Source organism: Dasypus novemcinctus, chromosome 4 (genome assembly GCF_030445035.2).
Source record: "Dasypus novemcinctus isolate mDasNov1 chromosome 4, mDasNov1.1.hap2, whole genome shotgun sequence".
Lineage (NCBI taxonomy): Eukaryota > Metazoa > Chordata > Mammalia > Cingulata > Dasypodidae > Dasypus > Dasypus novemcinctus.
Genome location: NC_080676.1, coordinates 62,053,591 through 62,078,709, shown reverse-complemented (window position 1 = coordinate 62,078,709; position 25,119 = coordinate 62,053,591). Strand labels below are relative to the sequence as shown.

Here is a 25,119-nt window from a genome sequence, read left to right as displayed (position 1 = left end):
TGTGTATGTTATTATTTCAAGGGTATTTTCCTGTCATATAAGTAAGCATGCTTTTTCCTGGAGTAATGAAGAGAGAGGCTAAGGCCAGAGAAGCCAGGGGCCTTAAGTTCCTGAACTGGGATTTAGGATCCCACTGTGTCCTCCTTGCCGACATGAGCTGATCATCAGCAGTTATCCCCTTAACAAGAAGGGACGCACCAGCTTTAAAAAACACACACACACACATTTATTTTCAAAATTTACATAATCTTTGGATAATTCAGAATTAGCTTAGGCAGGTTTTGGAAGTTCCTGAGACTAATGTCTCAACACCAAACCAAGATCAGTAGCTTTTTTGATTGGCGGAACGATTAGGGAACCTCCTGCTATAGGATAAATAGATGGCTACTGAAGAAGACAAACCCAGTGTAGACAGAGGCTTTCCTGCAGCATCCATGATCATTTTTAAATTATCCTTCACAAATATTAAACATTTATCTCATCAGACCCCCAATAATACCCTTATCTTGTTTGCATTTTACAAAAGTTTCCACAAATAGAAAGCACAGAATAAAAAAATTCTATAGATTTCAGAATCATACTTAAATTAATTTGATCCCTCATATTAATAATAAAAATTAAAAACTAGCATCTACCCAGTGTAGTCTCAGCCTCCACACCAAAATGGATTTCCCACTGACAGAATACCCCACACTCGGTATTCATGATTCAAAGCTCATGATGAGTTTGTCAAATCAGAACGTAAAGCAGGCCAGGAATTCCCAGGCCCAGAGAAATGTAAAAGACTCATTCCATACAGCAGTTTAGTGCCTGAGTGCTCCGCCCATTTCCAGGGAGGATCAGACCTGAGCTGCACGTGGGGAGGAGGAGAAGGGGCATGTCTGTCTCCCCCACTCCACCTCCACTGCCTTGGATGGTTTTCTGGGGGCTTCAAGGCAGGCTGTCTTCCAATAGGGTGGTTAATTCCCTGAGGGCAGAGCCTCCCTTGTCTCTAGCCTCCCTTAGAGCAGGGCCGGGCTCAGCCAAGGTGTGAGCACACAGCAGGGCCTTAGTAAAGGAATGAAGCAAACCAGCATGTACTGAGTACCTACTTTGTGCCCAGAGCATAGCCAGGACAGGAGCGTTCATGGTCCCTCACAACAGCCCTGTGAGGTAGGAAGTGGAAACAGGCTCAGAGAAGAGAAATGTGCCCAGGGTGACACAGGTTGAGTACGGGAACATCAATCTGAAAACCCAGGACTTCTTTCGCCAGTGCGCCTTCTACTGTGTACATAAGCCAAACTTTGGCAGCAAATGGGTACCCCGGTCTCAAGCTTGTCTGGAACTCACGTATTTGAGACCCTGGAGCATGGGGGGCAGTCTGGGAGTCCAGACGCTCAGGTCTTAGGAGCCCTGACTCCCCAGCATGATGTGACCTTGAGCAAATCATTTAGCCTCTCCATGCCAGGGGCCAGACCAGTCCAATGAGGTTCTCAACCGGGCAGAGGAAGGAAGGGCAGGAGGCCATGGCAATCAGATACCACAGCCCTTCACTCCCTGTTGAAAATTAGGATTGGCAAGCTTCTGACCTCTGAGGGGACACCAAGCCCTAGGGAGCCTCATCCCTGCACTCTCTGAGAGACTTACACAGAAGGCCAGCAAGGTCAAAGAAATACAACCAGGCAACTTTTAGGCAGAAAATGCTTAAAAGTAATTTGGGAGGGGGAAGGACATTTTAAAGGGAAAGGTAGCAGTCGGGGCGTTTGAAGGTAGGCATTAGTAAGAGTTGGGGTGTAATGTATAAACTCGGCTGGTAGAATGGGGTCCGGCCAGGCTAAGCCCACAGAAATCAAGACTTCGGCATCTGCTTGCCTGGAGTCTGCTACGGGGCTGCACATCACTGCCTACTCAATAACTGTCTTGAGCCTATAATTTCAGGCAGGTCTTAGAAAATAAACATGGGTGATAAAGGAAGACAGGAAAATAAAACTCCAATGACTCAGACAAAATCCGCCTGACTCACTCAAATGCCCCCATTTCTATGAAGTCTTCTGTGACACTTACAGACACACCAGGTCTGTGGCCCCTGCCAGGTGCACAGATCAACAGCACAGCACCCATTTCTCTGCTAGCACCTAGCACATGGAATTATAACTGCCCATTGACAAGTCTCTCTCTCCCACTGAACTATGAAGAATTTGAAGACAGAGACTGTATCTTGTATCTCCCTATGGCCAGGAAAGACAGGCTTATCAAGACCCTTTTCTCATAAGCACTGAAGCTAAGGGCCAGCCAAACCTGCCCAAGTGACAAAAACACTGCTTCTCCCAGATGACTCCAGGGGCATGGATCTTGGGAGCAAATTTGTTTTGGAGGAATCAAGCATGTTTCCTGTGTCCCATACCACTAACTTCCCCCAGTCCAGAGCCACCCTGCACTGGGCAGAATTATAATTTGGGGGAATTTCTTTGAAACATGAAATTTCAAGCAATGCAAAGTGCTGCTTGCCAGAATAACATCACTGAAGAGGGGAAATAAAAGTCCAGCTTTGGCAGCCCTGGTGGGGAAAAGCAGATCTTGCATCTACCCATGTAGAAGGAAAGGAGGACCTGTTCATGCATGTGTCCACGTGTATGGTATACAGACTTTGGGCTCACATACCTCACTGTGGCTACAGGGAAGGCAGACTTGGTTTCTTGCCCTCAGGCCCCTGAAGCCCCAGAACTCTTCCCGACAAAAGGCCCCAGAGTGCAAGAAGCAGGGTGGAATTATCAGGAACATGGTTTTCCAGGCCTGTGCACCTAAAGGAACAGCCCACCATGCCCCGTGGAGAAGGGTGAGGGGGTCTGGCCAGGTAGCCCATGCTCAGCAGTGAATGCTCCGGAAGCCGGGCAATGTGGTCTTTCCATGCAGGTAAATGTCCTCATCTGTGCCCTGGTTAAGGTGCTTCACCAGGTTCTTCTCAAAGAGGAGAGGGTGGTAGGCGCCCATTGTGCAGGCACTGTCGAAGAACTTCTGGTAGTAGTAGCACACATCAGTCTTGCGCTTGGACGGGAGGAACTCATAAATATCCACCTGGTCACACAGTGTCATCATGACGATGATGCCTGGAGAGGGAATAGAGGTAAGTCCTGCCCAACAACCCAGCCCAGCACCCTGGAGCTCTGCCAGTGGGCCCAAGAGCTCATGACCCCAAATTTGGAGAGACAGTCCATCTGGGGTTTCTGTTTATTACTATGATTTCTAATCTGAATCACTCTGGTAAACCAAACCCAGAAGAAATTTCCTCAGGGTTCAGGACCTGGTGGATGGCAGGTCCTTCCTTAATGCTAGTGGATTGAAGGACTCTGTTAATCAGCCAATGAATTCATCGATGTTGATGAGCTACATGTATGGCTATATGAAGAAAGAAGACAGAGCGACTAAACTACTGGGGAAGAAATGACATCACATATGTATAACACTTCATAGCACTTTTACATCCTAGAGGAACCTCTTTGATGTCCTATTTGAGGGGAGCTTGTTTCTTATAATATGTGCAGGTAACAGTTTGTGTGTGTGAGTGTGTATGTGGCAGGGAGGCTTTAGGCTCACATACCCACTGTGGCTACAGGAAAAACTGACTTGGTTTTTTTCCTCTGAGCTGGGAGGAGAGGCAGTGGGCTCTGTCAGTTCTAATGGGCTTCCTGCTCATTCAGGAAGGGAGACTGGACTCCAAGGAAGTGCTGGGCCATGGGCACAAGGGCAGTGCCTGAGATTGGCACTCTCCAGGGAGGCAGTGCAGAACATGGAGAAGCACACCAAATGAGTGACAGGACACTTGTGCCCAACCTGCCTCGTCCCCACTGGCCAGGTCAGGTGGTGCAGGGTAGATCCTCTCTCTGAGCCTCTGGCTCTTCATATGCCCAAAGAGGAAATCTATTCACACCTTGTACCCCATAACGTACTGTTAGGATTAAGTTTGACCATAGTGCTAAGACCCCATTTGTCAAATATAAATATAGGGAACCTTTATGATAGAGCAGTTCTCACTAATAGCAAAACTGGAAACTCCTGGTAGCAATGTTGTCCAGGAAGAATCAGATATGGGAAAAGCCCCACCTCTGGCCCCCTAGTCCAGTAGAAGAAAAAAGTTAGTTTTACAACTGGTAGTCACAGCAGGACTGTTACTAGAAATTACAGGAGGGAGTACTTCACCTGGGAAAGCACTTCAATGGTATGCTATAGCCATGACAGACAGAACAAAAATAGAGGCTCTGTGGTGCAGGAAACAGCACTGGCAAAGGCAGGGCAAGAGGACAATGGGAAAGTGTGTTTGTCCCCAGGATGCTTTCCCAATTCCTCCTATTTAAAGGGCTCCAGAAAAGACCCAAATGTACCCATCTAAGACTTTGAGGTGAATGAAAATGAAGACACAGCATACTAAAACTTACGGAATGTGGCTAAAGTTGTAAATGTAGCTACATTACTTAATGTAAATGCCTACATTAAGAAAGACCTCAGATCAATAGCCTAACCAAATGTACCCATCCAAAAATTAAGAAATGGGTATGAAGACATGATACTGTGAGTAAATGCCCCAATCTCTGCCTGAAGAAAGGCCTCTAATATTGATAAACTAATCCATTCATTTATTCAGGGAACACTTACAGAAGAGCTATCCTGTGCCAGACCCACAAAGATGAATTGAGCACAATCCCCCCATAGGAGTTTGCAGTTTAACGGGAGGTAGGCAGACAAATTACACAACTATGAGTAGTTAGGGTCATCCGGTGCAAAAACTGTGGGGCACAGAGGAGGAAGCTTCAGTCCCTGTGTACACACACCCCCTAGAGCAGGGGTTCTTAACCTTTTTTGTTCCTCAGACCCCTTTGCCAGTCAGAAGAAAACTGCAGATCCTTACTAAGTCCATACTATACTGCGTGTTATTTAATAAATAAATCTCACCTGCACCAACAAGTCCCCACAAGCATAATGTTTTTTTGAATTTCAATTCAAGCTCACGGACCCCTTGTTAGGAAGCCCTGCCCTAGAGCTTCATGGAAATTGCCCAGTGGTCCCTCCAAACTCAAAGTGAAACACAGAAAAGGGCAGAAGGACCATGAGAGTATTTGGGGCCTCTGTAATCTAATCCCATTCTTCCTTAACTCCCACAGCTCATTACATGTACCTAAAACTCCTGCTTAGCTTCACAACTCATTTCTCTGCTAGAGCCATGACACAGGTGTTCAACTAGGGTGAACAAATTATCAAAATTTTGAAAAAAAGACAGGATCTGTATTACAACTTTTTCCTTTTGCTTCAGGTTCAATATGACTTGGTTGAGCATTATTACTGATCCTGTCTTTATTTAAGATTTAAATATTTTGCTTGTAGATTTCTTTGTATTAATTGTGATTTTTTAAGATATCACAGTAAAATATCTTGCTTAATCCTGATTACTGTTTTTCAGCACCCATTAAATTGTATGCCCAAGGTCACTGCCTCACTTGCCTTGCCTGAGTCCCATTTCTGCTCCTCCTGTCTTCCCCTCTTGTTTACACACTCCCCTTTACTCCAGCTCCACCTGTTGAATCCTCCCCCTTTTGAAGGCCTGGTTCAAGTGTTACTTCCTTCATGAAGCCGTATCTGATTCTCCATCTAGAAGGGATCCATCTCCCTGTGACTCTGAGGCTGCCTCTCTTTCCTGGCACAAACCGAAAGAGGTCTCATAAGCTGGTTACTCCAGATACCTCTTAAACACCTATCAGGAGTTAACTCCTCCACTAAACATCTACTGGAGAAGGATTCTATCTTATTTACCTATGTGTCTTAGCTAGAACTTGGCAGAGTCTATAAGTAGAGCAGAAACCTGGCAATTGTTTAGTGAGCAAATGAATGAGTTAATGAGTGAGATCTCAGAAGAAAGCCCACCTCTTCTGAAAACAAATGCAAGAGGTCTTTCCACAGACATGGACTCACCAAGCATCCCAGAGGATGGCGGGTTTGGTTGAATCGCCTCTGGGGACACTTCCTGAAGGATGTCCCACAGCTCCCAAGGCATCTGGGGCTTAAGGATATAAAAGGGCTGATCCGGATGCATTTTACGATAGCTCTTGTAGTTGTTAAAGAAATTATAATCAGGATTCTGGTACCACTGAAAAAGAAGAAAAGGTCTTCTCAAGAATAGAAGTGTGCCACTGATCAGGCAGATATCCACATATTATGACTCAGGAGGGAAAGTCCACAGCAAAATCTTGGGACATAGCCCTCTTCCCAGAGCAGATACCAGACTTCTCCACAGCACATAATAGCAGAGTGGGGCCTAGCATGTTGCCTGTGCTTACAGGAATTTTGAGCTTGATGACCTTGAAACAGCTTACAACATCAAAATCATAGACTCTAGAAATGACATGAGAGCTGAAAGGGGCCTTGGGCTCCATCTAACTGCACCTTTCATTTTTAAAGATGAGAAAACAGGGACACAGGTTGTTACATCTATGGGATCAGAGACCTTGTTCTAACTTGGACAAATATGAATTCTACCTGAGATAAGTGGAAAATATGGAAACAGAGGTAGAAAGGGTGCCAGGATCACCAGAGCTAGTCAGATATTGGTGGGTCCAACTTGAGAATTAGGTGTTTTCTTCCAGTCTCCCTTAAAGCCATTTTCCTATGGCTACTGCAGCCTCTATCAGGGACAGGCCATCAGTTCTCTAAAACAGAGAGAGAGGACTGTTTCAGAGAGCTGGAGATTCCAGCAGGCCTAAAACTCACATCAACGTCCCAGAAGGAGGTGATGTTACAGATCTGGGCCCCCTGCTTAGTAAATCAAACTCTGGGACAGGTGACATCCCCTCTCTGCCTGCCAGGTTCCCCATCTGTAAAATGGGACAACCATGCTTCTGTTTGGTTTTTTAAGGATTTATTTATTTATTTCTCTCCCCTTCCCTGCCCCCCCCCCCCCCATTGTCTGTTCTCTATGTCTATTTGCTGCATCTTCTTTGTCCGCTTCTGTTGTCAGCGGCACGGGAATCTGTGTTTCTTTTTGTTGCGTCATCTTGTTGTGTCACTTCTCCGTGTGGGCAGTACCATTCCTGGGCAGGCTGCAATTTCTTTCGCGTTCGGTGGCTCTTCCTTGCGTGTGGGGCTCCCCTGTGCGGGGGACACCCCTGTGTGGCAGGGCACTCCTTGTGCATCAGCACTGTGCATGGGCCAGCTGCACACGGTTCAAGGAGGCCCGGGGTTTGAACCACGGACCTCCCATGTGGTAGACGGACACTCTAACCACTGGGCCAAGTCCACTGCCCCAACCATGCTTCTGTTGACTTACTTGTGTTGTAGTGCAAATGCAATGAGAAGAATTCTGGAAACTTGAAGTGTGGGACAAAAGTGAGGTCATCTTATTTATAGTAATGAGAGCAACCACTGTCTACTCATGCTGATGCTTGTCAGGAAGAAATGTATCCCTGATGGTGAGAAATTCTGCCTCCATTTCTTTCTTTTTTTTTTTTAATGTTTATTGTGATCACATATATATAACATAAAAATGCCCATTTTAACGACTTTCAAGTATACCATCAACACTATCATCAATTACAAAAACATTTTCATCACCCACAAACAGAAATTCTGTACCCATAAAGCATGGTCTCACCATTCCTTCCCTCTACCCCTACCCCAGTGAACTGTACTCTACTTTCTGACTATGAATTTGCATACACTGGTTATTTCATATAGGTGAGGTCATACAATATCTCTCCTACTGTGTCTGACTCATTTCATTCAACATGAGGTCTCCAAGGTTCATCCATGAACCTCTATTACTCTTAACACATATCAAAATAGGGGAATAAATTCTTGGCAGTGTGGCATGGGCCACAGAGAGCAGCTGGTACAGGACAGGAATGCTTTTGTACCTACTAGTCGAAAGGAGTATGTTCCCTGAAACTAAAAAAGCCTACTCTCAGGGATGGCTCAGGTCAGCTATGTCTTTAAAACTCCAGGAACTCTCAAGGATCTATAGACAAATTAGTGACCCAACCCCTGTTTCCCATGGCTAGCCACGTACCTTTGGTATGTCTGTATGGTACACAGATGGGTCCCACACAATTAGGATTCCTTCATTGTAGAAACTATCTTTGAGGAAGCGCTTTTCTGTGGTGACCAGCTGTAGGAAGAAACAGGCAATATGGCACTTGGACATTTACTGTAGAAATTTGTGTAAGAATAATAATTTACATATCACAAGTACTGCCCTGGGGCCCAGAGCCCCTGTGATGCTTCTAAGTTTGGATGCAGCTTTTTACTTTAGTGGGAAGTGAGTAAAGATGCCATTCTGAACTCTGATAGATCTCAAATGACATTTTATGCAAGCAACCAACTATAGGACAAAAGGGCTCCATTCAGGGCGGTGGACTTGGCCCAGTGGTTAGGGCGTCCGTCTACCACATGGGAGGTCCGCGGTTCAAATCCCGGGCCTCCTTTACCAGTGTGCAGCTGGCCCATGTGCAGTGCTGATGTATGCAAGGAATGCCCTGCCACACAGGGGAGCCCCACGCGCAAGGAGCGCGCCTTGTAAGGAGAGCCGCCCAGTGCGAAAGAAAGTGCAGCCTGCCCAAGAATGGCACCGCACACACAGAGAGCTGACACAACAAGCTGACACAACAAGCTGACGCAACAAAAAGAAACAGATTCCCGTGCCGCTGACAAAGAAGACACAGCAAATAGACACAGAGAACAGACACCCAGGGTGGGGGGGAAGGGGAGAGAAATAAATAAATAAATCTTAAAAAAAAAAAGAAAGGGCTCCATTCCGATTTTGGAAGAGTACAGTGGAAATGGCATAGCATAATAGTACCATGGAGTCTCGCCTTGTGTGGGGTAAGAGAAGTATGATGGTTAACTTGGCTAGTTTATGGTACCAGTTGTCTGTTCAAACTAGCACTGGTCTAATTGTTACTGTAAGGATATTTCATGAATTTAAATCATTAGTCAGTTGATCACATCTATGGTTGACTGCACCTACAATCAATACAGGAGACTGCCTTCAGCAATGAGAGAAGTCACATCCAATCAGTTAAAGGCCTTAGAGAGAGAGCTGATGATTTCAGCAGTCAAAAAGAATTACTATTTCTACTCCAGACAGATAGCTGCTCCTAGGGAATTCACTGAAACCATCATCAGAGTTCCCAGTTTGTGTCCCACCCTATGGAATTTGGACTTGCCCAACCCTATAGTGACACGAGCCAATTCCTATAATAAATCATTGTTGCCTGTTTCCCTGGAGAACCCAGGTTAATACAGATCTGGAACCAAGAGTGGTTCTTGGGAAGTAGAATCTTAAGGATGAGATTTCTGAGTTGGTCTGGGACTTTGGGAATTGTTTCTCTAATCGGATTAGATTCAAACATACTAATGACTATTTCCAATAATCAAGATGGCACTGATAGTCCATGGTGTAAACTGAAAATAGAGATATGTAGAATATCACCACTGGATAAGGCTACTCAAACACTTATAAGAGCAAGGCTCTAGGGGATAGTACATTTAATACCTTATTGGCCTTTTGTGGAGTTAAAAGGTATAATGAGGTTGGCTGATTCTTCCTAAAAATACACTGGAGGCAGTGTTCAAGAAAGGGATGAGCACAAGGCTCAAATTCCCAGCTTAAGCACCATATGAAGGACATAAAACTTTCTATGTGTGCCCTGAAAGACACTCTTACTTCTTGTAGCCACAGACTTGAGATTTCTGAAAACCAAATCCAGTCTCAGTGTGAATGACTGCATTTTTTTTCAATTTAGGTCTTAATTTAGGGTGTTATGTTCTAACATCAGAATTGCATGTAGTCAAAATTATCTCTAAAAATCCTTTTAATTGCCTACAACTTATTGTGTAAAGTCTTTACACATTTGCACCATCATGATGGAGACTAGCATGTTATTTCTCTCTAAGTCCCAACACAGCCACCACTTCCTGCAGAACCAGAACAGGTCATTGTGCCTATGATGAAGCACTAGATGAAGGCATTGGCTGTGTGTAGAGGCTCTGGTTTTGGCAAAAATATGCACCTTTCTATAGGAGAATCTCACCAGGTTGGTGCGATGCTTAAATGTGAGGGGGCTGCCCAGAACAGCAACTGCTGGGGGAACCAGTTCCAGCTCCTCTCTAGCTGGGACCTGCATTCACTCCAGGGCTGACCTGGGTTAAATATGCATGATAAGGACAGAAAGGGTTCCACTCAGATTTTGAAATTGTTGGGGTGAGAGCACAGTGGAAATGGGACAGCATAATATCACTCCACATGATAATCCTGCCAGAATGATTTTGCAAAATATATTAAGAGCCTTGACAGAAACATATTTATATCCTTTGGCTAGATAATTCCACTTTTGGGATCTATCCTAAGAAAGAATCCAAATTCACGAGGAAAAAATATGCATATAGATGTTAATCAAATTATTTATTAAAGAAAGGAAAGAGTGTGGTAGCAGAAGGTGAAAGATACTGGGCATGAAGCCAGAAAGACCTGGGTCCAAATCCTGGTTTTGCCACTAATTTGCCTAGACCTTGAGCAAGTTGGGTAATGTATGCCTTCATTTTCTTATCTGTGAAATGCGGACACCACCACTTGCTCTGCTCACTCAAACAGAAGCTGCCTGGAGAATCAAATGGGGTAAATAAGTGAATGAAAAAGACAGGAAAGGGGCACCAAAGGCTTAGAAATTAAGGGATCATTCGTGCCTCTCTTAAATGAAGAAATCCAAAACTGATATATGGGGCTAGCTGACAAAATTGACCTTAAAAAAGCAGGTGGGAGATGCTGCCGCCTGGGTGGAAACTGAGAAGAAGAAATCATGAAAATCAAACCTTTCCCCACCTTGATCACATCACAAAGGCCAAGACCTCGTCAATGTTACTGGAATATTTGAAAAACACCTAGGGGATGGGGGTGGTCTGTGTGCACCCAAAGGAACAGCAATTTGTGATGAGCCTGTAAGATTATTCAGCCACCACCACCCTGCCATCCACCACCCCATGTGGCCTCTTAAAGATGTAGGAGTCCCTGGAAACCTGAAAAAAAATAATCCAATTTCCTTGGTATATCTTTGAGACAAGAAATATTGGTGGTGGGCCCACCTCAGCCAGGGATTATGCATTATACCACATACTGCAGAGTCCAAGGTTTAAGGCAGCCCTCCTGGCAGTCCTAAGCCAGTGGGGAAGTTCAACAATGAAGTGATGATTAAGTGTGACAGCAGAGGCTGGCACAGGGTGGAGGGTGGGGATGGCCATGAGGTAAATGAGAATTAAAGACAAATAAGAGAATGCCAAGCCAGGAAAGTATAAGGGGGAAAGGGAGTTTGTCCCAGACAGAAGGAGCGCTTTGTGTAAGTCCTCAGATGTGAGAGTATACAGCAGAGACTGCTAGGTATTACCCAGTAGCCACTCTTTTCTTTACTCCTTGGTAACAAACCCCCTGATTTTTACCTCAACAAATGGTTACCTGAAATATACTATATTTCCCAGCCTCCCTTGCAGCTAAGTCTGGCCATTTGCCTAAATTCTAACAATTGCATGTAGGCTAGAATGACTTCCAGGAAGTATCCTTAAGACAGGGTGCATGCCCTTCCTTATTCCTTCCTCCTTCCTGCTGTAAAGGTGGTTGTGGTAGCTGGAGCTTAAGCAGTTTTTTGAGCCCTGAAATGAAATCACATGCAAATCCATCAGGTAGAAGAAGCCTGGGTTCTTGACACTGTGAAATACTATACCAGCCCTAGTGTCTACATCTGGACTTCTTTTACATGAGAAATACATTTTTTTCTTAACTTAGTATTTGAGGGCTGGGAGGCAGTGTTTCTATCACTTCAAGTCAACACAGCTGCAGCTAGTACAGTTGAGTAGCTTGTATGGGAATTGCAAGTTGTTCAATATGCCTAGGATACAGAGCTAGAGCTAGAAGGGATCAAAGTAAAGGCTGGTATGGTAGGCAGGGACAATGCTACAGAGCTTAGAGTTTCTTTAGAAGGTTATAGGAACCACTGAAGGATTATAAGTGAGAAGGACCTCACCAGACTGGTGTTTTGGACTAGTGTGTTTAGACAAAAGGAGACCAGATAGAAGCTATGGTTGTAGTCTAAGCAATAAATGATGGGGAATGGAGAAAAAAGTTACAAATGACAGGACTTGCAGAATTAATTGGATATTGACAATTTAGGAAAAGGGGGTCAAAGGTGACTCCTGGATCTCAGGCCATTTACTGCAAGGAGGATACAAATAAAGGAGCAATTAGTATGTGTGTAGGGATGGGGTGGAGAGAAGTGGGGATCTGAAGTTTAAGAATGGGACAACTGACAAACAGCCCCACAGCTGAGAGATGCTGGGAACCAGGAATGGAACCCACACGTTTTGACTTTAAGCACTGTCTTCTTTCCATTGGAAATGCTGCAACTTCCAGCACAAGCCTTTCATTGCTACAATCCAAAGGCAGATCAGGCTTTCTGACAGAGGGGGCCTTGCCAAGTATACTCCTATCCCATCTCACAATGTTCCCAAACATCAGCTGGTATACTGAAACCAACAAGTCCTTTCTTGAGCTATGCTTCTTTCTATGCAGAGTAATGATGATAGATGATTTATACATATTCATGAAGTTTACAGATACCTGGGATTTTTAAAAAATCTTCTGCCATAGCCCCTCTCCAGCAAGAGTTTCAGAGTGGGCAAAGTGGCTTATAGGCAGCTGCACTCCCCAAACCACTGGTCCCACTAGCAAGATATGGGTTATCCCCAGTTCTCCCTGAACACAACAGAGAAATGGTTATTCACTCAAGTGATTAAAATGAATGAAAAAATAATCCAAGAAACTGGGAAAATGTGAAGATAAATGCTAGTTTTATCTGGAGAGGAGAAACAGAAAGTGGCCTGGGGCTGGGATCTGGTGGAGGGCAAGGGGAAGAGCAAGCCAGCACCCACTTTGCGCCCCCATACTAAATGGACTTTGCTCTGAACTTACCCACATTAATTCTGGTGACCCTTTTTGTGAGGTTCAAAAATTTCCTCAAAAAAAAAGAGGCCCTCAAAACTGCTCGGGGGAATTGGGAGACATGGGTTCCAGCCCAGTTTTGCGTCTAACTCAGCAGGTCACTTCCTATCTCCAAGCCTGGGGTGACTTATTCACAGGGAATTGCCACCCAAGGTGACCTGGTGCCCTGCCATGCCCTGACAACATCTCAGCTGCAGCAGAAGGGACTTGGGAAGGAATGAAGCTCTTCTCAGATGCTCTCACATTTATTCCTTTGGGGAGCCGGACACAGGTTCTGGGATCCCAGGGGGCCCTCACAATGGGGAGAATAAGTCGTCACCAAAGCAACAGAGCCCCAGGGAACACCTGCCAGGAAAAGGCAGCACCAGGGAGATGCCTGTGTAGCTGTTTTAAAAACTCTGTTTAAAGTAACCTTTCTAGTTAAAAAGTAATGAATGTTCACTGCAGAAAATTAGAAAACATGAGGAAAGTTTAATGAAGAAAATAATCTTCATCCAAAATTGCACTCTCCAGCTATAGCTACTCACTATAAATATTTTGTTCTTTCTTCTTTCCCAATAATCCACCCCCACCCCATATTATACATATATCTTACCTAGTGTCTAGACTTAGCGAGCTTGTTTCACACAACAGTTAAGGTCAATGGCAGATACCCAAAGAAGGGGTCAAAATGCTTGCAGTTCTCAGCGTTAAACTGTGGCTGCAGAGTGATTTGTACAAGTATAGCACTCTAATGTAGAAGATACTTTCACATGCATGAACTCACTTAATCTCTATAAATGGTCCTGTGAAATACACCACACATTATTATTCCCATTTTAGAAGAGAACAAACAAGGCAGAGGAAAAGGACTTCCTCAGGGTCACTTTACTAATAAGTGGTAGAACAGGAATAGGTCTCCTGAATTCTGGCCCAGCAGTCTTTCTTATGGATAGAAAAAATTGTGTGTGTGTGTCTACGTGTGCGTGTTTTAATAAACCTTTCTGAGTATTTAGAAAGTAATAATAATAATAATACCTTTGTGGATAGATGTTATTTACAAAAGCTCATTAAACATATGTCTTCTCATTTATTCCTCATGATATTTCTAAGCCCCATGCAGGGGATATAAAGGAACTCTGAGAGAATATATAAGCGGCCCAAGTTCACACAGCAGGGATGCAAACGTAGGTCTCAGACTACAAATACCATTTATACAACATTTGTCCAACATTAAGAGATGCTAAAATTTGCCCAGTGAGTTGCGAAGCTAGTCAATATTATAGGAAAACAAAGAAAGGGTGGTTGGGAACTCGAGTAGACATGAAAAACAATATGGAGCACCAGGGCCTAATGCGCAGGTCTGAATGCCATAAGCTACAGTTGGACAGGACGCACACAAACACAGAGAGGGCAGCCACAAGTGGTACCCACCCATAAACCCCAAATCAGAAGACTGTATATTTCAACCTTGCATCACAGAAAGTCATCCATGACCCTTGAAGAATTAGAGGAAGTACATATTGGAATATACTCAGTAATTGATAGAATAAGCTATGAAACTGGCCTATAAAGGAGCACCATGAATAACACATTATAATGAATATAACAAACATTGCTCATTTATAAATGTGATTGTGGCTGAAAAGGGTATTCTAGGGAGGTTACTGTGAATTGAAAGAAAACTAGAGGATAATCTAGGGACCATATAACATAGTCATCTCAGTGGTGGATGAGGATTGCTTAATAATGTAAATACAAGAATGTCTATTACAAGGTGTTAAGAATACGGTGAAGGAAGTAGATGTGACTCAAGAAATTGGGCTCCCATTTTCCATATGGGAGGTCCATGGTTTGATTCCCAGGGCCTCCTTGTGAGGTAAGATGGACTGCATGCCAAGCTGGTCCAAGTGGAGACTAGCCCAGGTGGCGTGCTGGCCCATGTGAAGTGCTGACCCACACGGTGTGCTGGCCCATGCAGGAGTGCTGGCCCATGCAGAAAGCTAGCTCAGCAAGATGACACAACAAAAACAGACACAGAGGACAGACAATAAGAGACGCAGCAGACCAGGGAGCTGAGCACCTCTCTTTTACTCCAGAAGGTCCCAGGATCAGTTCCCAGTGCCACCTAAAGAGAGAAGAAAAGCAGACACAGAAGAACACACAGCGAATGGACACAGAAAGTAGACAGCAAGCACAAAATAATGTGGGGTGTGGAGGGAAATAAGTAAATCTTTAAAAATAGGAATATGGTGATACATGGGGAAAATACACCTAATGTTATTTTTAGACTATAGTTATCAGTAATACTGTAATATTTTTCCAGTAAAGGCAAAGAAGGTACAATATCATTGCTAAAGCAGCAATGGGATGGTATAAAGAGGTATGGGACTCTTCCTCTTGCAGTAATGAAAACATTCTAAAATGGACTGAGGTGACCATATCACAATTCTGTGATGAAATTGAGAACCACTGAGTATACACATTGGATGGACTGTACAAGGCAGGGGACTATATAACACACTGAACCCTGTGGTGGGTGATGGACTGTGGTTAACAGTACAAATATGAGAACATTCTCTTGGGAACTAAAACTAATACATGGTGTTAATAATAGGATGGCGTGTGGGAAAAATACACCAAATATAAGCTATGGACTACATATAGCAGTAATATGACAATGTTCTTTCAACATTTGTAACAAATGTGTCATAACAATGTAAGATATTGATGGTGGGGTGATATATAAGAATCTCACATGGTATGCACAGTTGTTTTGTACACTCACACCTTCTCTAACTTAAAAAAAAAAAAAGGTGTACTATGCAGCTGGAGATCACTATGAACCAATATAACATGATTTCCAGAAGATATTGCTATATGAAAAAAACAGCATATATAGTCTGCTCCATTTCATGTAAGAAACAAGGGGAAATAACATATATATACACACATATGATTATCTTTACAAATAGAAACACCAACAAAATTGGTTACCTACAAAGAGTGGAGGGGGGAACAAGGTAGAAGGAATACAGCAGCAATGACACTTCCCTTAATATACTCTGTTAGGATAGTTTTAAATTTTGGAAGTATTTTTGACATTCCACATATTTTAAAAAGAGGAAGGGAAAGAAATTTCTAAAACTGAAAATCAATAGAAACAAATGAATCCAACTGAATTTCAAATGAATTTGATAATCACAGTAAAAAGAAATTTTTAAAAAATGAACCCAGTTAACCTAGATACACATTATTTTGACTCTATAACCTCAGTCATGGGTAGAGTGTGAGGGACACCTGCAATAAATCTTGAACTCTTTTTAGTAGGTTTGTTTTATGTGGAGGTATAGAAAGCAATTTTGAATTATTTTAGATGTATAATTGGTATAAGCAAATAAATAAAGGAATTGATGTTGAGAGGCAGAGTTCTCATTGTGAAAGAAGGGGGATACAAATACAGAATGGGGAAAGCAAGGAAGAACCCTGTGTGGATAGACTGGATCTGGAATTTATTCTTTCAAAAATAAGCATATTTACATATATATGAATTTGTATATCTATCTATATAATTCTGTATTTATATATATATGAATGAATACATGTGCATTTGTATTGCATATGGATATTGTTGTGTGTATGTGTGTGTATATGTCCTAGCTTTGCCTGCTCAAAAGGCCTATAAGCAAAGACAACTGGTAGCAATGACCACATCTCATGCCAAGATTTTGGTTGCTAATACCATTTCTCATTTGAAGGAACCAGGGCTCTTCGGAAAAAATGACTGATCCCAGAGCCGGGGTAAGAAATATCATATGAGAGAATAAAAACTTCCCTGGATTTCTCAGTGTTCTTGCAGAAAACCCTACCCTCCTCAGCTTCACCCCATACTGTTGCTGGGTGGGCTTCCAGGTCCTTGGCCACATCACGAGAAAGAATTTAAGGATGTGCCACAGTTTAAGCAAGCAAGCAAAGAGCTGAATGTAAAGTGAAAGTACACACTCAAGATGGGACTGCAGGCAGAGGGTGCTGGACATGAGGGGTACCCTGGGTCTGGGGATGTAGCTTTATTAAGGCTTGCTCCCCTCCCTTCTTCCTTCCTTCATGTAAATAAAGACTTACAAGGGGCAACATTCTCATTCGTTCTGTGGTACTTAAAAGAAGGACTGGAAACACAACCTTCTCAATGGTTCTAAATGTCTGCCAGCCTGAGGAAGGGGTCAGGGGAGGGGGGTACAAATGGGCTTCTCATTATCTGTTGTTTTTAAGCACCTGACCTTGGGTAGTTGTCTTCTCCCTTGTTGGCAGGACTTTTCATTGTAGGCACAGGCACAGAAGGGCAACTGCAAGCAGGAAGTTCACATAGGACTGGCTGTTCTTTCTTTGTTGCCCTAGTGCTTTCCCAGGGCACATTTTCCTTCCCCTCAGTTCCTTGTTCTAGCTTACCTCAAAACCATGGCATTTAGATATGTAGTAATTTGCCCTGTTGCTTCTCTACTCTAATCCAAAAATAATAAAATCTCACTTATCTTCACAAGAGGGCAAATGGTTGTAGCTCAGATTAAAGTCTCTAGGTTAAGATGTTCCAGGAAGATTGTTCCTAGATGTTTACATTTCAAGAAGAAACAAGGAGTAGATGTAGCTCAAGTGGTTGAGTGTCCTACTTCCCATATATGAGGTCTTGCACCTTCCCCTGCACCTCCAAAAAAAAAAATCTTTCTTTAGGGAAGCCGACTTGGCCCAGTGGTTAGGGCGTCCATCTACCACATGCGAGGTCCGCGGTTCAAACCCTGGGCCTCCTTGACCCATGTGGAGCTGGCCCATGCACAGTGCTGATGGCGCACGAGGAGTGCCATGCCACGCAGGGGTGTCCCCTGCATAGAGAAGCCCCACATGCAAGGAGTGTACCTCATAAGGAGAGCCGCCCAGCACGAAAGAAAGTGCAGCCTGCCCAGGAATGGCACCGCACACACAGAGAACTAACGCAGCAAGATGACGCAAGAAAAAGAGACACAGATTCCCATGCCACTGACAACAACAGAAGGAGACAAAGAAGAACACACAGCAAAATGGACACAGAGAACAGACAACTGGGGGGGGCAGGGGAGAGAAATAAATAAAAATTAAAAAAAGAAGAAGAAACAAGGCCCAGAGAATATGGAGACATCTCTTGGTCATAAAAGTTAAGATAGGTAGGGCTAGATGCTTTCTGGAGAATTTTAATTTACATATCAAAGGTCAGAGTAAGAAAGGAAAAAGCTCTTTTTTTTTTTTTTTTTTAAAGATTTATTTTTATTTATTTAATTCCCCTCCCCTCCCCCGGTTGTCTGTTTTCTGTGTCCCCTTGCTGGGTCTTGTTTCTTTGTCCGCTTCTGGTGTCGTAGGCACGGGAAGTGTGGGTGGCGCCATTCCTCGGCAGGCTGCTCCCTCCTTCGCGCTGGGCGGCTCTCCTTATGGGTGCACTCCTTGCGCGTGGGGCTCCCCTACGCAGGGGACACCTCTGCGTGGCAGGGCACTCCTTGCGCGCATCAGCACTGCGCATGGGGGCTCTCCTTATGGGTGCACTCCTTGCGCGTGGGGCTCCCCTACGCAGGGGACACCTCTGTGTGGCAGGGCACTCCTTGCGCGCATCAGCACTGCGCATGGGCCAGCTCCACATGGGTCAAGGAGGCCTGGGGTTTGAACCGCAGACCCCCCACGTGGTAGACGGACGCCCTAACCACTGGGCCAAGTCCGTTTCCCGGAAAAAGCTCTTTAGAGTGTGAGGTGGAAGAGAGCAGGACCGCTGACTCCTGCTCTTTATAAGCCATCACTTTTTCCCTTGCCTATGGAGTGTCATGGCTTATGACATAGGACAACTGACCTGGCTCTCATTGCATTTTGCTTTGCCCTAGGAAAAGAAATCTGGGAAAGTGGGGCTGACACATTTTTAAGATATTTAATAAGTTTTAATAAGAGGTCTGTCTTGTATACACATTCAGGATTAAAATTTTAAAGATAGACATTAAAAGCCCAACAGATAGGTCCAAATTTGCTAGAATTATCTTGTTATGTCAGAAAGTGTAGAGGGGGAGGAAGGGAAGGGGAGGGGAAGGGAGAGGAGGGGAGGGGAAGGGAGGGGAGAAAGGAAGGAAGGAAAATGATGAGGGCATGCATGACATAGCAAACAAGAACCAGTTTGAAGCAATTCCCACTGGCCAAACCTGGGACAATTTGACTTTCAAATAATTTAGACAGGTAATTAAAAATAGGAATTTGTGGGTCCTTACCAATATGATTAGATTGAAAGGAAGGAAGAAATGAAGAGAAAAGGGGGCTGTTGCAGATATAGTAGAATTCTGAGTGACATCTAGATAAAATAATATGGAAGTAATGGAGTTAAAAAACCACCATTTTGCAAAAATCATAGAAATGATTAGTTCAGGCAAAAGTGACAAAAGAAAGCTAAACATAGAAGGGAAATTTGATGAGGAGCAGAATATTGATATGGTCTTAAAGTGTTCACTCTCAGCTTGCAAGGGAAAAATAGTAATGTATTACAGTAGAGAAATCAGATACTACTTCAAGTAGGTGATCAAAAATCAGCTACAAAGGGCAGATGGACATTGTGTGCCTCCTGATGTGCTATCCTGAGAAGAGACACTGTCACTTAAGTAGTTTTCTATCCAGGGATGCATAACCTGATCTAATATTGAGAAAACATCAGAACTATATTCCTCAAAAATATTGAAAGACAAAGAAAGCCTCTGGAAATGTTCCAGATTAAAGGAGAGTAAAGAAACATGACAACTAAATGTAACACCTGATACTGAACTGGATCTTATACTAGAGGGAAAAAAATGTGATAAAGGACATTATCAGGTCAATTGTCAAATTGAAATGCACACAGATTAAAGTATGGTATCATCGTAAGTGTATGAGGTTGATAACTATACTTTCATTACATAAGCAAATATCCTTATTCTTAGGATATAAAACTAAAGTATTTAGGGATAATGGGCTATGATATCCGTCTTAACTTACTTTGAAATGAAAAAATATTATGAAAGATAGAGCAGATAATATCGCAAATGAAGTAAAATGTTAATATTAAGTGAGTCTTGATAAAGAGACAGGAATTCTTTGTATTATTCTTATTCTTGTAACTTTCCTGAATGTTTATAACTATTTCCAAATAAAAAGTTCAAAAGAAAAGATAAAGAATTGGAGGAAGTTTAGACACAATCCGCTGAGTGAGCAGAAGGTTGTCTATATTTATTCAACAAATATTTGCTGTACACCTACTATGTAAAGGGCACTATTCTAGGCACTTGGGTATGTCAGTGAGCAAAAGAGACAAAAATATCTGCCTTCATAGACCTTAGTTTATAGTAGAACAGCTGGGCAGTAACTGAGATGAATAACTATGGTGATAGGAATGAGAAAAGGTGGACTTGGAGGATGCCACCAGCACCGCAGGGAGGAGTCCTGGACTTTGACCTGCCCTGGCTCTGTCACTACACTCTGTGTACAGCTGTGCAGGTCACCTCTCCTTCTCAGACTTTAGTTACCTCATCTGTAAAACACAATGATCAGACTTGACTCCTTAAAGGCAGGGAGCATATTTGTTTCTGTTTTATTGCCATGGGCTGCTGAATTCCAACACAATCTCAAAGTCGGACACACAACAGATGATCAAAAAGAATTTCTGGAATGAATAAATAGCTAGTTGATCTACCAACTCCTTTTCAGCTCTGTGATTCAAATACTGTTCAAATAATCTCAAGGAAATGATATCACTGCAGATTCTACAGATATCAAAAGGATAATAAGGGAATATTATCAAAAACTTTGGTCAACAAAATTTGACAACTTAGATGAGATGGTTAAACTCCTTGAAAGACACAAACTACCAAAGCTCAGTCAAGAAGCAGATAACCTGAAGAGCCCAATAACTATTAAAGAAATTGATTTGCACCCAAAAAACTTTTCCACAAAAAAATTCTAGGGCCAGATGGCTTTACTGCTGAAATCTATCAAACATTTAAGAATTAATATCAATTCTATACAAACTCTTCCTGAAAACAGAACCGCAAGGAACATTTCCCATCTCATTCTATGTGGTATCTACCATACCCTACCCAAAACCAGACAAAGACACCTCAAGAAAGGAAAACTAACACCTTCACAAACATAGATGCAAAAAATTCCTAACAAACCAAATGAAAGTGTAGACATTTTGAGCTTGGGAGAGATTTTAATGCAAGCACTAGTTATGGGTGCTGAGTGTAGGATCAGGTAAGAGGTAATTTTGAAGATTGTTAGTTTCCACACACTAAATATAGGTTTTTATTTTACTCGTCAGGGATTCAGCAGTGTCCCTCACAGAAGCCCATGCCAAAGACAGCTTTTGTCTTGTCTAGACTTTCAGGTCTGGGAGGATCTGCCCCACACTGGAGTGTACACTTCTACATTGTGGGGAGGGAGTAGCTTTTTCTCCCAAAATTCAACTAAGTTGAATCCCTTGGCAGGAGGAGGACATTGCATTCTCCTGCTTTTCCCCATAGTAAGCAGGGGCTTTGTAGGGGCTTATTTGCTTGACTGAATGGAATCTGGGGTAGCTGGCTGCATAGCAGATGGGTGGGCCATGCAAGGAAAAGAAGTCTGAGAGCTGCTCTGGCATGTTATTAATCACTTATAACCTAGAGTTTTGACAAACCAGAAGGCAAACTGAGTCCGATATCAAGTCATAGCACCTTCTCTGATTCTAAAAAATATCAGTGATTTAGAACCTGTCTGCTGGCCAGAATAAAGGAGTCCCAAGACTCATGATATTGATCGTGTCTAAATTTCAGCTCCAAAACAATGATGCCAAAATACTGAATGAAAAAAATCCCATCAAAACCACCCAGCTAGATGTAGAAATAGTGGTGGTAGTTACACAGCATTGTGTATGGACTTAATGCCACTGTACTATACACAAAGATCTTACAATTAAACAGTAAAATTTAATTTGTATATATTACCACAATAATAATAATAATGACAATAATAATAAAACTGCCTGGCTTACCCTGGCTGTTTATAGATCTGCTGTTGATGGAAAAGTCCCTCACTTATCCAGACATCTGTCTGTTAGCATCTTGAGAAGAAAAGTTGGCATTTCAGGAAAGCATTGGAGATTTAAAGTGCTGGTCGCAAGCAGACCTCTATCACTTCCTGTCTCGGCCCTCAGCAACTTAAACTCTTTTGCACCTAAGTATCCTCATATAAAACAATGGTGATCACACCTCACAGATCTTCCTGAAGGTTAAATGAGGTAATTTATAAATGGCACCTGCAATTATTTAGGGATAAGCTCCATTAAGGGTGGGTTCTGATTGAAGTCATGACCAGTCTCTTTGCCCAAGAGGCAGATTTTTTTTGTCCCAGCCAGTACAAAAGCTTCTAAGGAAGCCACAGTATGATCTTGACCCATTGTCTTCGTCCCACTCCCCAACCCCCACCCCAACGCCCGCCTCAGCCCCACTGAGCCCAGCACAGTCAGAATTGAATTTATTTAAAGACAGACATTTAACTGACAGGAAAGACCACATATTTTTTCTGTTGAATCTCATAACCACACCTGGCACTGGGGCACAGACGTCTAAATAGATACACTGAGATGAAAGCTTATGGTACAACACCATTCTCTGTCTACAAAAAGCTGTCTTCTAAATACCTCATACTTTTGCTTCACAGTAAGAAGAAGAGGGAGAAAACAAGAAAAGCCCCTTTTTGTTTCCCAAGGCTTTGTCACGGCGCAGATGCACAAAGGCCATCCCGTGCCATGTGCTGGAGGTGAGGTGAACAAATGTGGGCCCAGCTGCCCTCTGTGGCTCTCTGCCTGCAGGGGAGAGGACGTACACAGAGACAGTCTCATAATAGCTAGGACAACTGACCAGGACAAAACCTAGAGAAGACAGACTGCAGGCTCCCCACACTATCAGAATGAGGATGGGCCATGAGAGAAAGCGGTCCTTCACTGTCCAGTACCACAGTAAGCACAGTCACGGAGCTGCCTGTGACCAGAGTGCTAAAGGACAGCCGGTATTTAGTGCTGCTTATGGGGGGAGAGGAGAAAGTGTCTGGGTGCCTGGAGGATGAGAAGGGCCTTCTTGAGAGTTACGGTGTACCTGGGGAACTGGGCTTCTCTCAGCTCTGGGGTTTGGGAACACAGGGATGTGGGTAGTATAGGAAATAAATGTTTGCAGTGGAAAACTATGTGTGATCAACAGCACACCATTCTCCCTTTTCAGATAGTCTATGGGAGTGATTTTTGCGATTTTTGTAAATTGTAGGTAACTGATAAGATGTGCAAACTCAATATTGCCCAGTTTCACTCCTTTACCGCTCATAAATTCGTGCTGTTTTGACCTTTTGAATTGGTTATATGTAACATCTTCTGGGTTCCCTCCTATGAGTGAAACAAAATCTTTAACGTATATTCATTTTTATTTCTATGAGAGTCACGATTTTACCTATTTATGAAAACGATCTTTTAACAGAAGTCCTGCCTCCCTTCTGCGGGGCACCTCTCCAGTGGCCACAGTCGGCTCACCACCCCTGCTGGTCAGCCAGAGGCCCCAGAGAGGTAGGCTCCTGGTTCCCCCATCACTAAGCTTACAGAGGACGGGCTGAGTACCGGCCTTGAGAGAAATGTTCCACAGCGAGTAGCTCATTAGAGCCTACAAAAACTTAGGATATTCTTTCATAATTTGTAACAAATGTTTCACAACAATGCAAGGTGTTTGTGGTGGGGTGGTGTATGGGACCCCTGTAGGATGTTATGCATGTTAATTTTATAAGTTCACAGCTCCTACTATACACTTATTGCTTATGTATGTTCATGTATGAATGATATATTTCAATAAAATTTTTAAAAAGCTGTTGTCAGGAAAAAAAAAAAAAACGACCCTGCCCGGTAAGTTCCTTATTTCTTGTTTCCAAAAATGGAGCTTGGGCTCAGAAAAATAAAGTACCTTGCTCAAGTCTCACCTGGGAGGAAATGCTTGAGGAATCTGATCAAAGTCAGCTTGACTCCGATGCTCTTAACTCCCAGCCAGCTTTACCATGACTTTAACTATTAAAGTTCCAGAATCTTTGCAGGGTTAGGATCCAATCTTTCATAGTAAGGATGGTTTAAACACTATGACAAGATGCCCTGGGAGGGGCTAGCTTGCCCAGTCCAAAACTTTTCAGGGTTACCCTATGCTCCCCTCTCTTTATTGCTGTCATCTACTGATGTCCAGAAATGAATTTCTCTCTAAATGCATGCTCTCCAACCTCAAAGTGGCCCAGCATGGCCTGGAAATCCTACTCCATTCCTCTGGTCTACTCCCTCTTCCACTCTACTCAATAACAATTTCAAACACCCTGTGCTCATACCTCCTCATTAAAACCTCTTTCCTTCTTCCTTTGCCTTCCCAACATAGTCTTGTATTCTACTTTGCAGAGAAAAAGAGATGCGCTGTTATCCTCCTAATACAAACTGCTTCCAGCTATGTTCATCTCTATCCTTCTTCCCTTCTGATTCCCTCCACTGGACTTTGGATCAACCACCACCCTCATTTCCACCATCACATTCTCAAGAACTACTTATTATCTCCTCTTTTTAGTATATTCAGTTTCTCCCTCTCTCAATCTCTCCGCCTTCACTTTTTTTCCCTTTTCTAAAATTCCAGTTAATATACATAACTTAAAATGATAATAACCATTTTTAAGAGTACAATTCAGTGGCATTAAGTACATTCACAAGGTTATATAACCACAGCTTTTTCATCATTCCAAATAGAAACTCTGAAACTCCCCAGTCCCCTGCCCCCCAGGCCCTGATCACCTCTAATCTACTTTCTGTATGAAAGTATGAATTTACCTAAACTAGAGAAGTGGAATCACACAAAATTTGTCCTTTTGTGTCTGCCTAATTTCACTGAATGTTTTCTAGGTTCTTCCAGGTTGTAGCATGGTTCAGCACCTCATCCCTTTTTATGGCTGAATCATATTCCATTGTATGGATATACCACATTTGGTTTATCTACTCACCTGTTGATTTGGGTTACTTCTACCTTTAGGCTTTTAGGAATAATTCTGCTATGAACACTGTATAAATAACT

At 43.1% G+C, this 25,119-nt stretch overlaps 1 protein-coding gene across 6 annotated transcripts in view; it reads right to left on the bottom strand.

Moving 5' to 3' along the window:
* Positions 1 to 202: 202 nt before the first annotated feature.
* The window catches only part of ST6GAL1 (ST6 beta-galactoside alpha-2,6-sialyltransferase 1), a 139,655-nt gene continuing 114,738 nt past the window's right edge, over positions 203 to 25,119 (bottom strand). For all 6 annotated transcript variants that reach the window (XM_004473684.4, XM_058295522.1, XM_058295519.2 and 3 more), the window contains 3 exons: positions 8,030 to 8,128; positions 5,941 to 6,115; positions 203 to 3,086 (listed from right to left, as the gene is read on the bottom strand). In XM_004473684.4, coding sequence (XP_004473741.1) covers positions 2,845 to 3,086; positions 5,941 to 6,115; positions 8,030 to 8,128 — 516 coding nt within the window. In that variant the 3' untranslated portion in view covers positions 203 to 2,844. The remainder of the gene's footprint in view (positions 3,087 to 5,940; positions 6,116 to 8,029; positions 8,129 to 25,119) is intronic.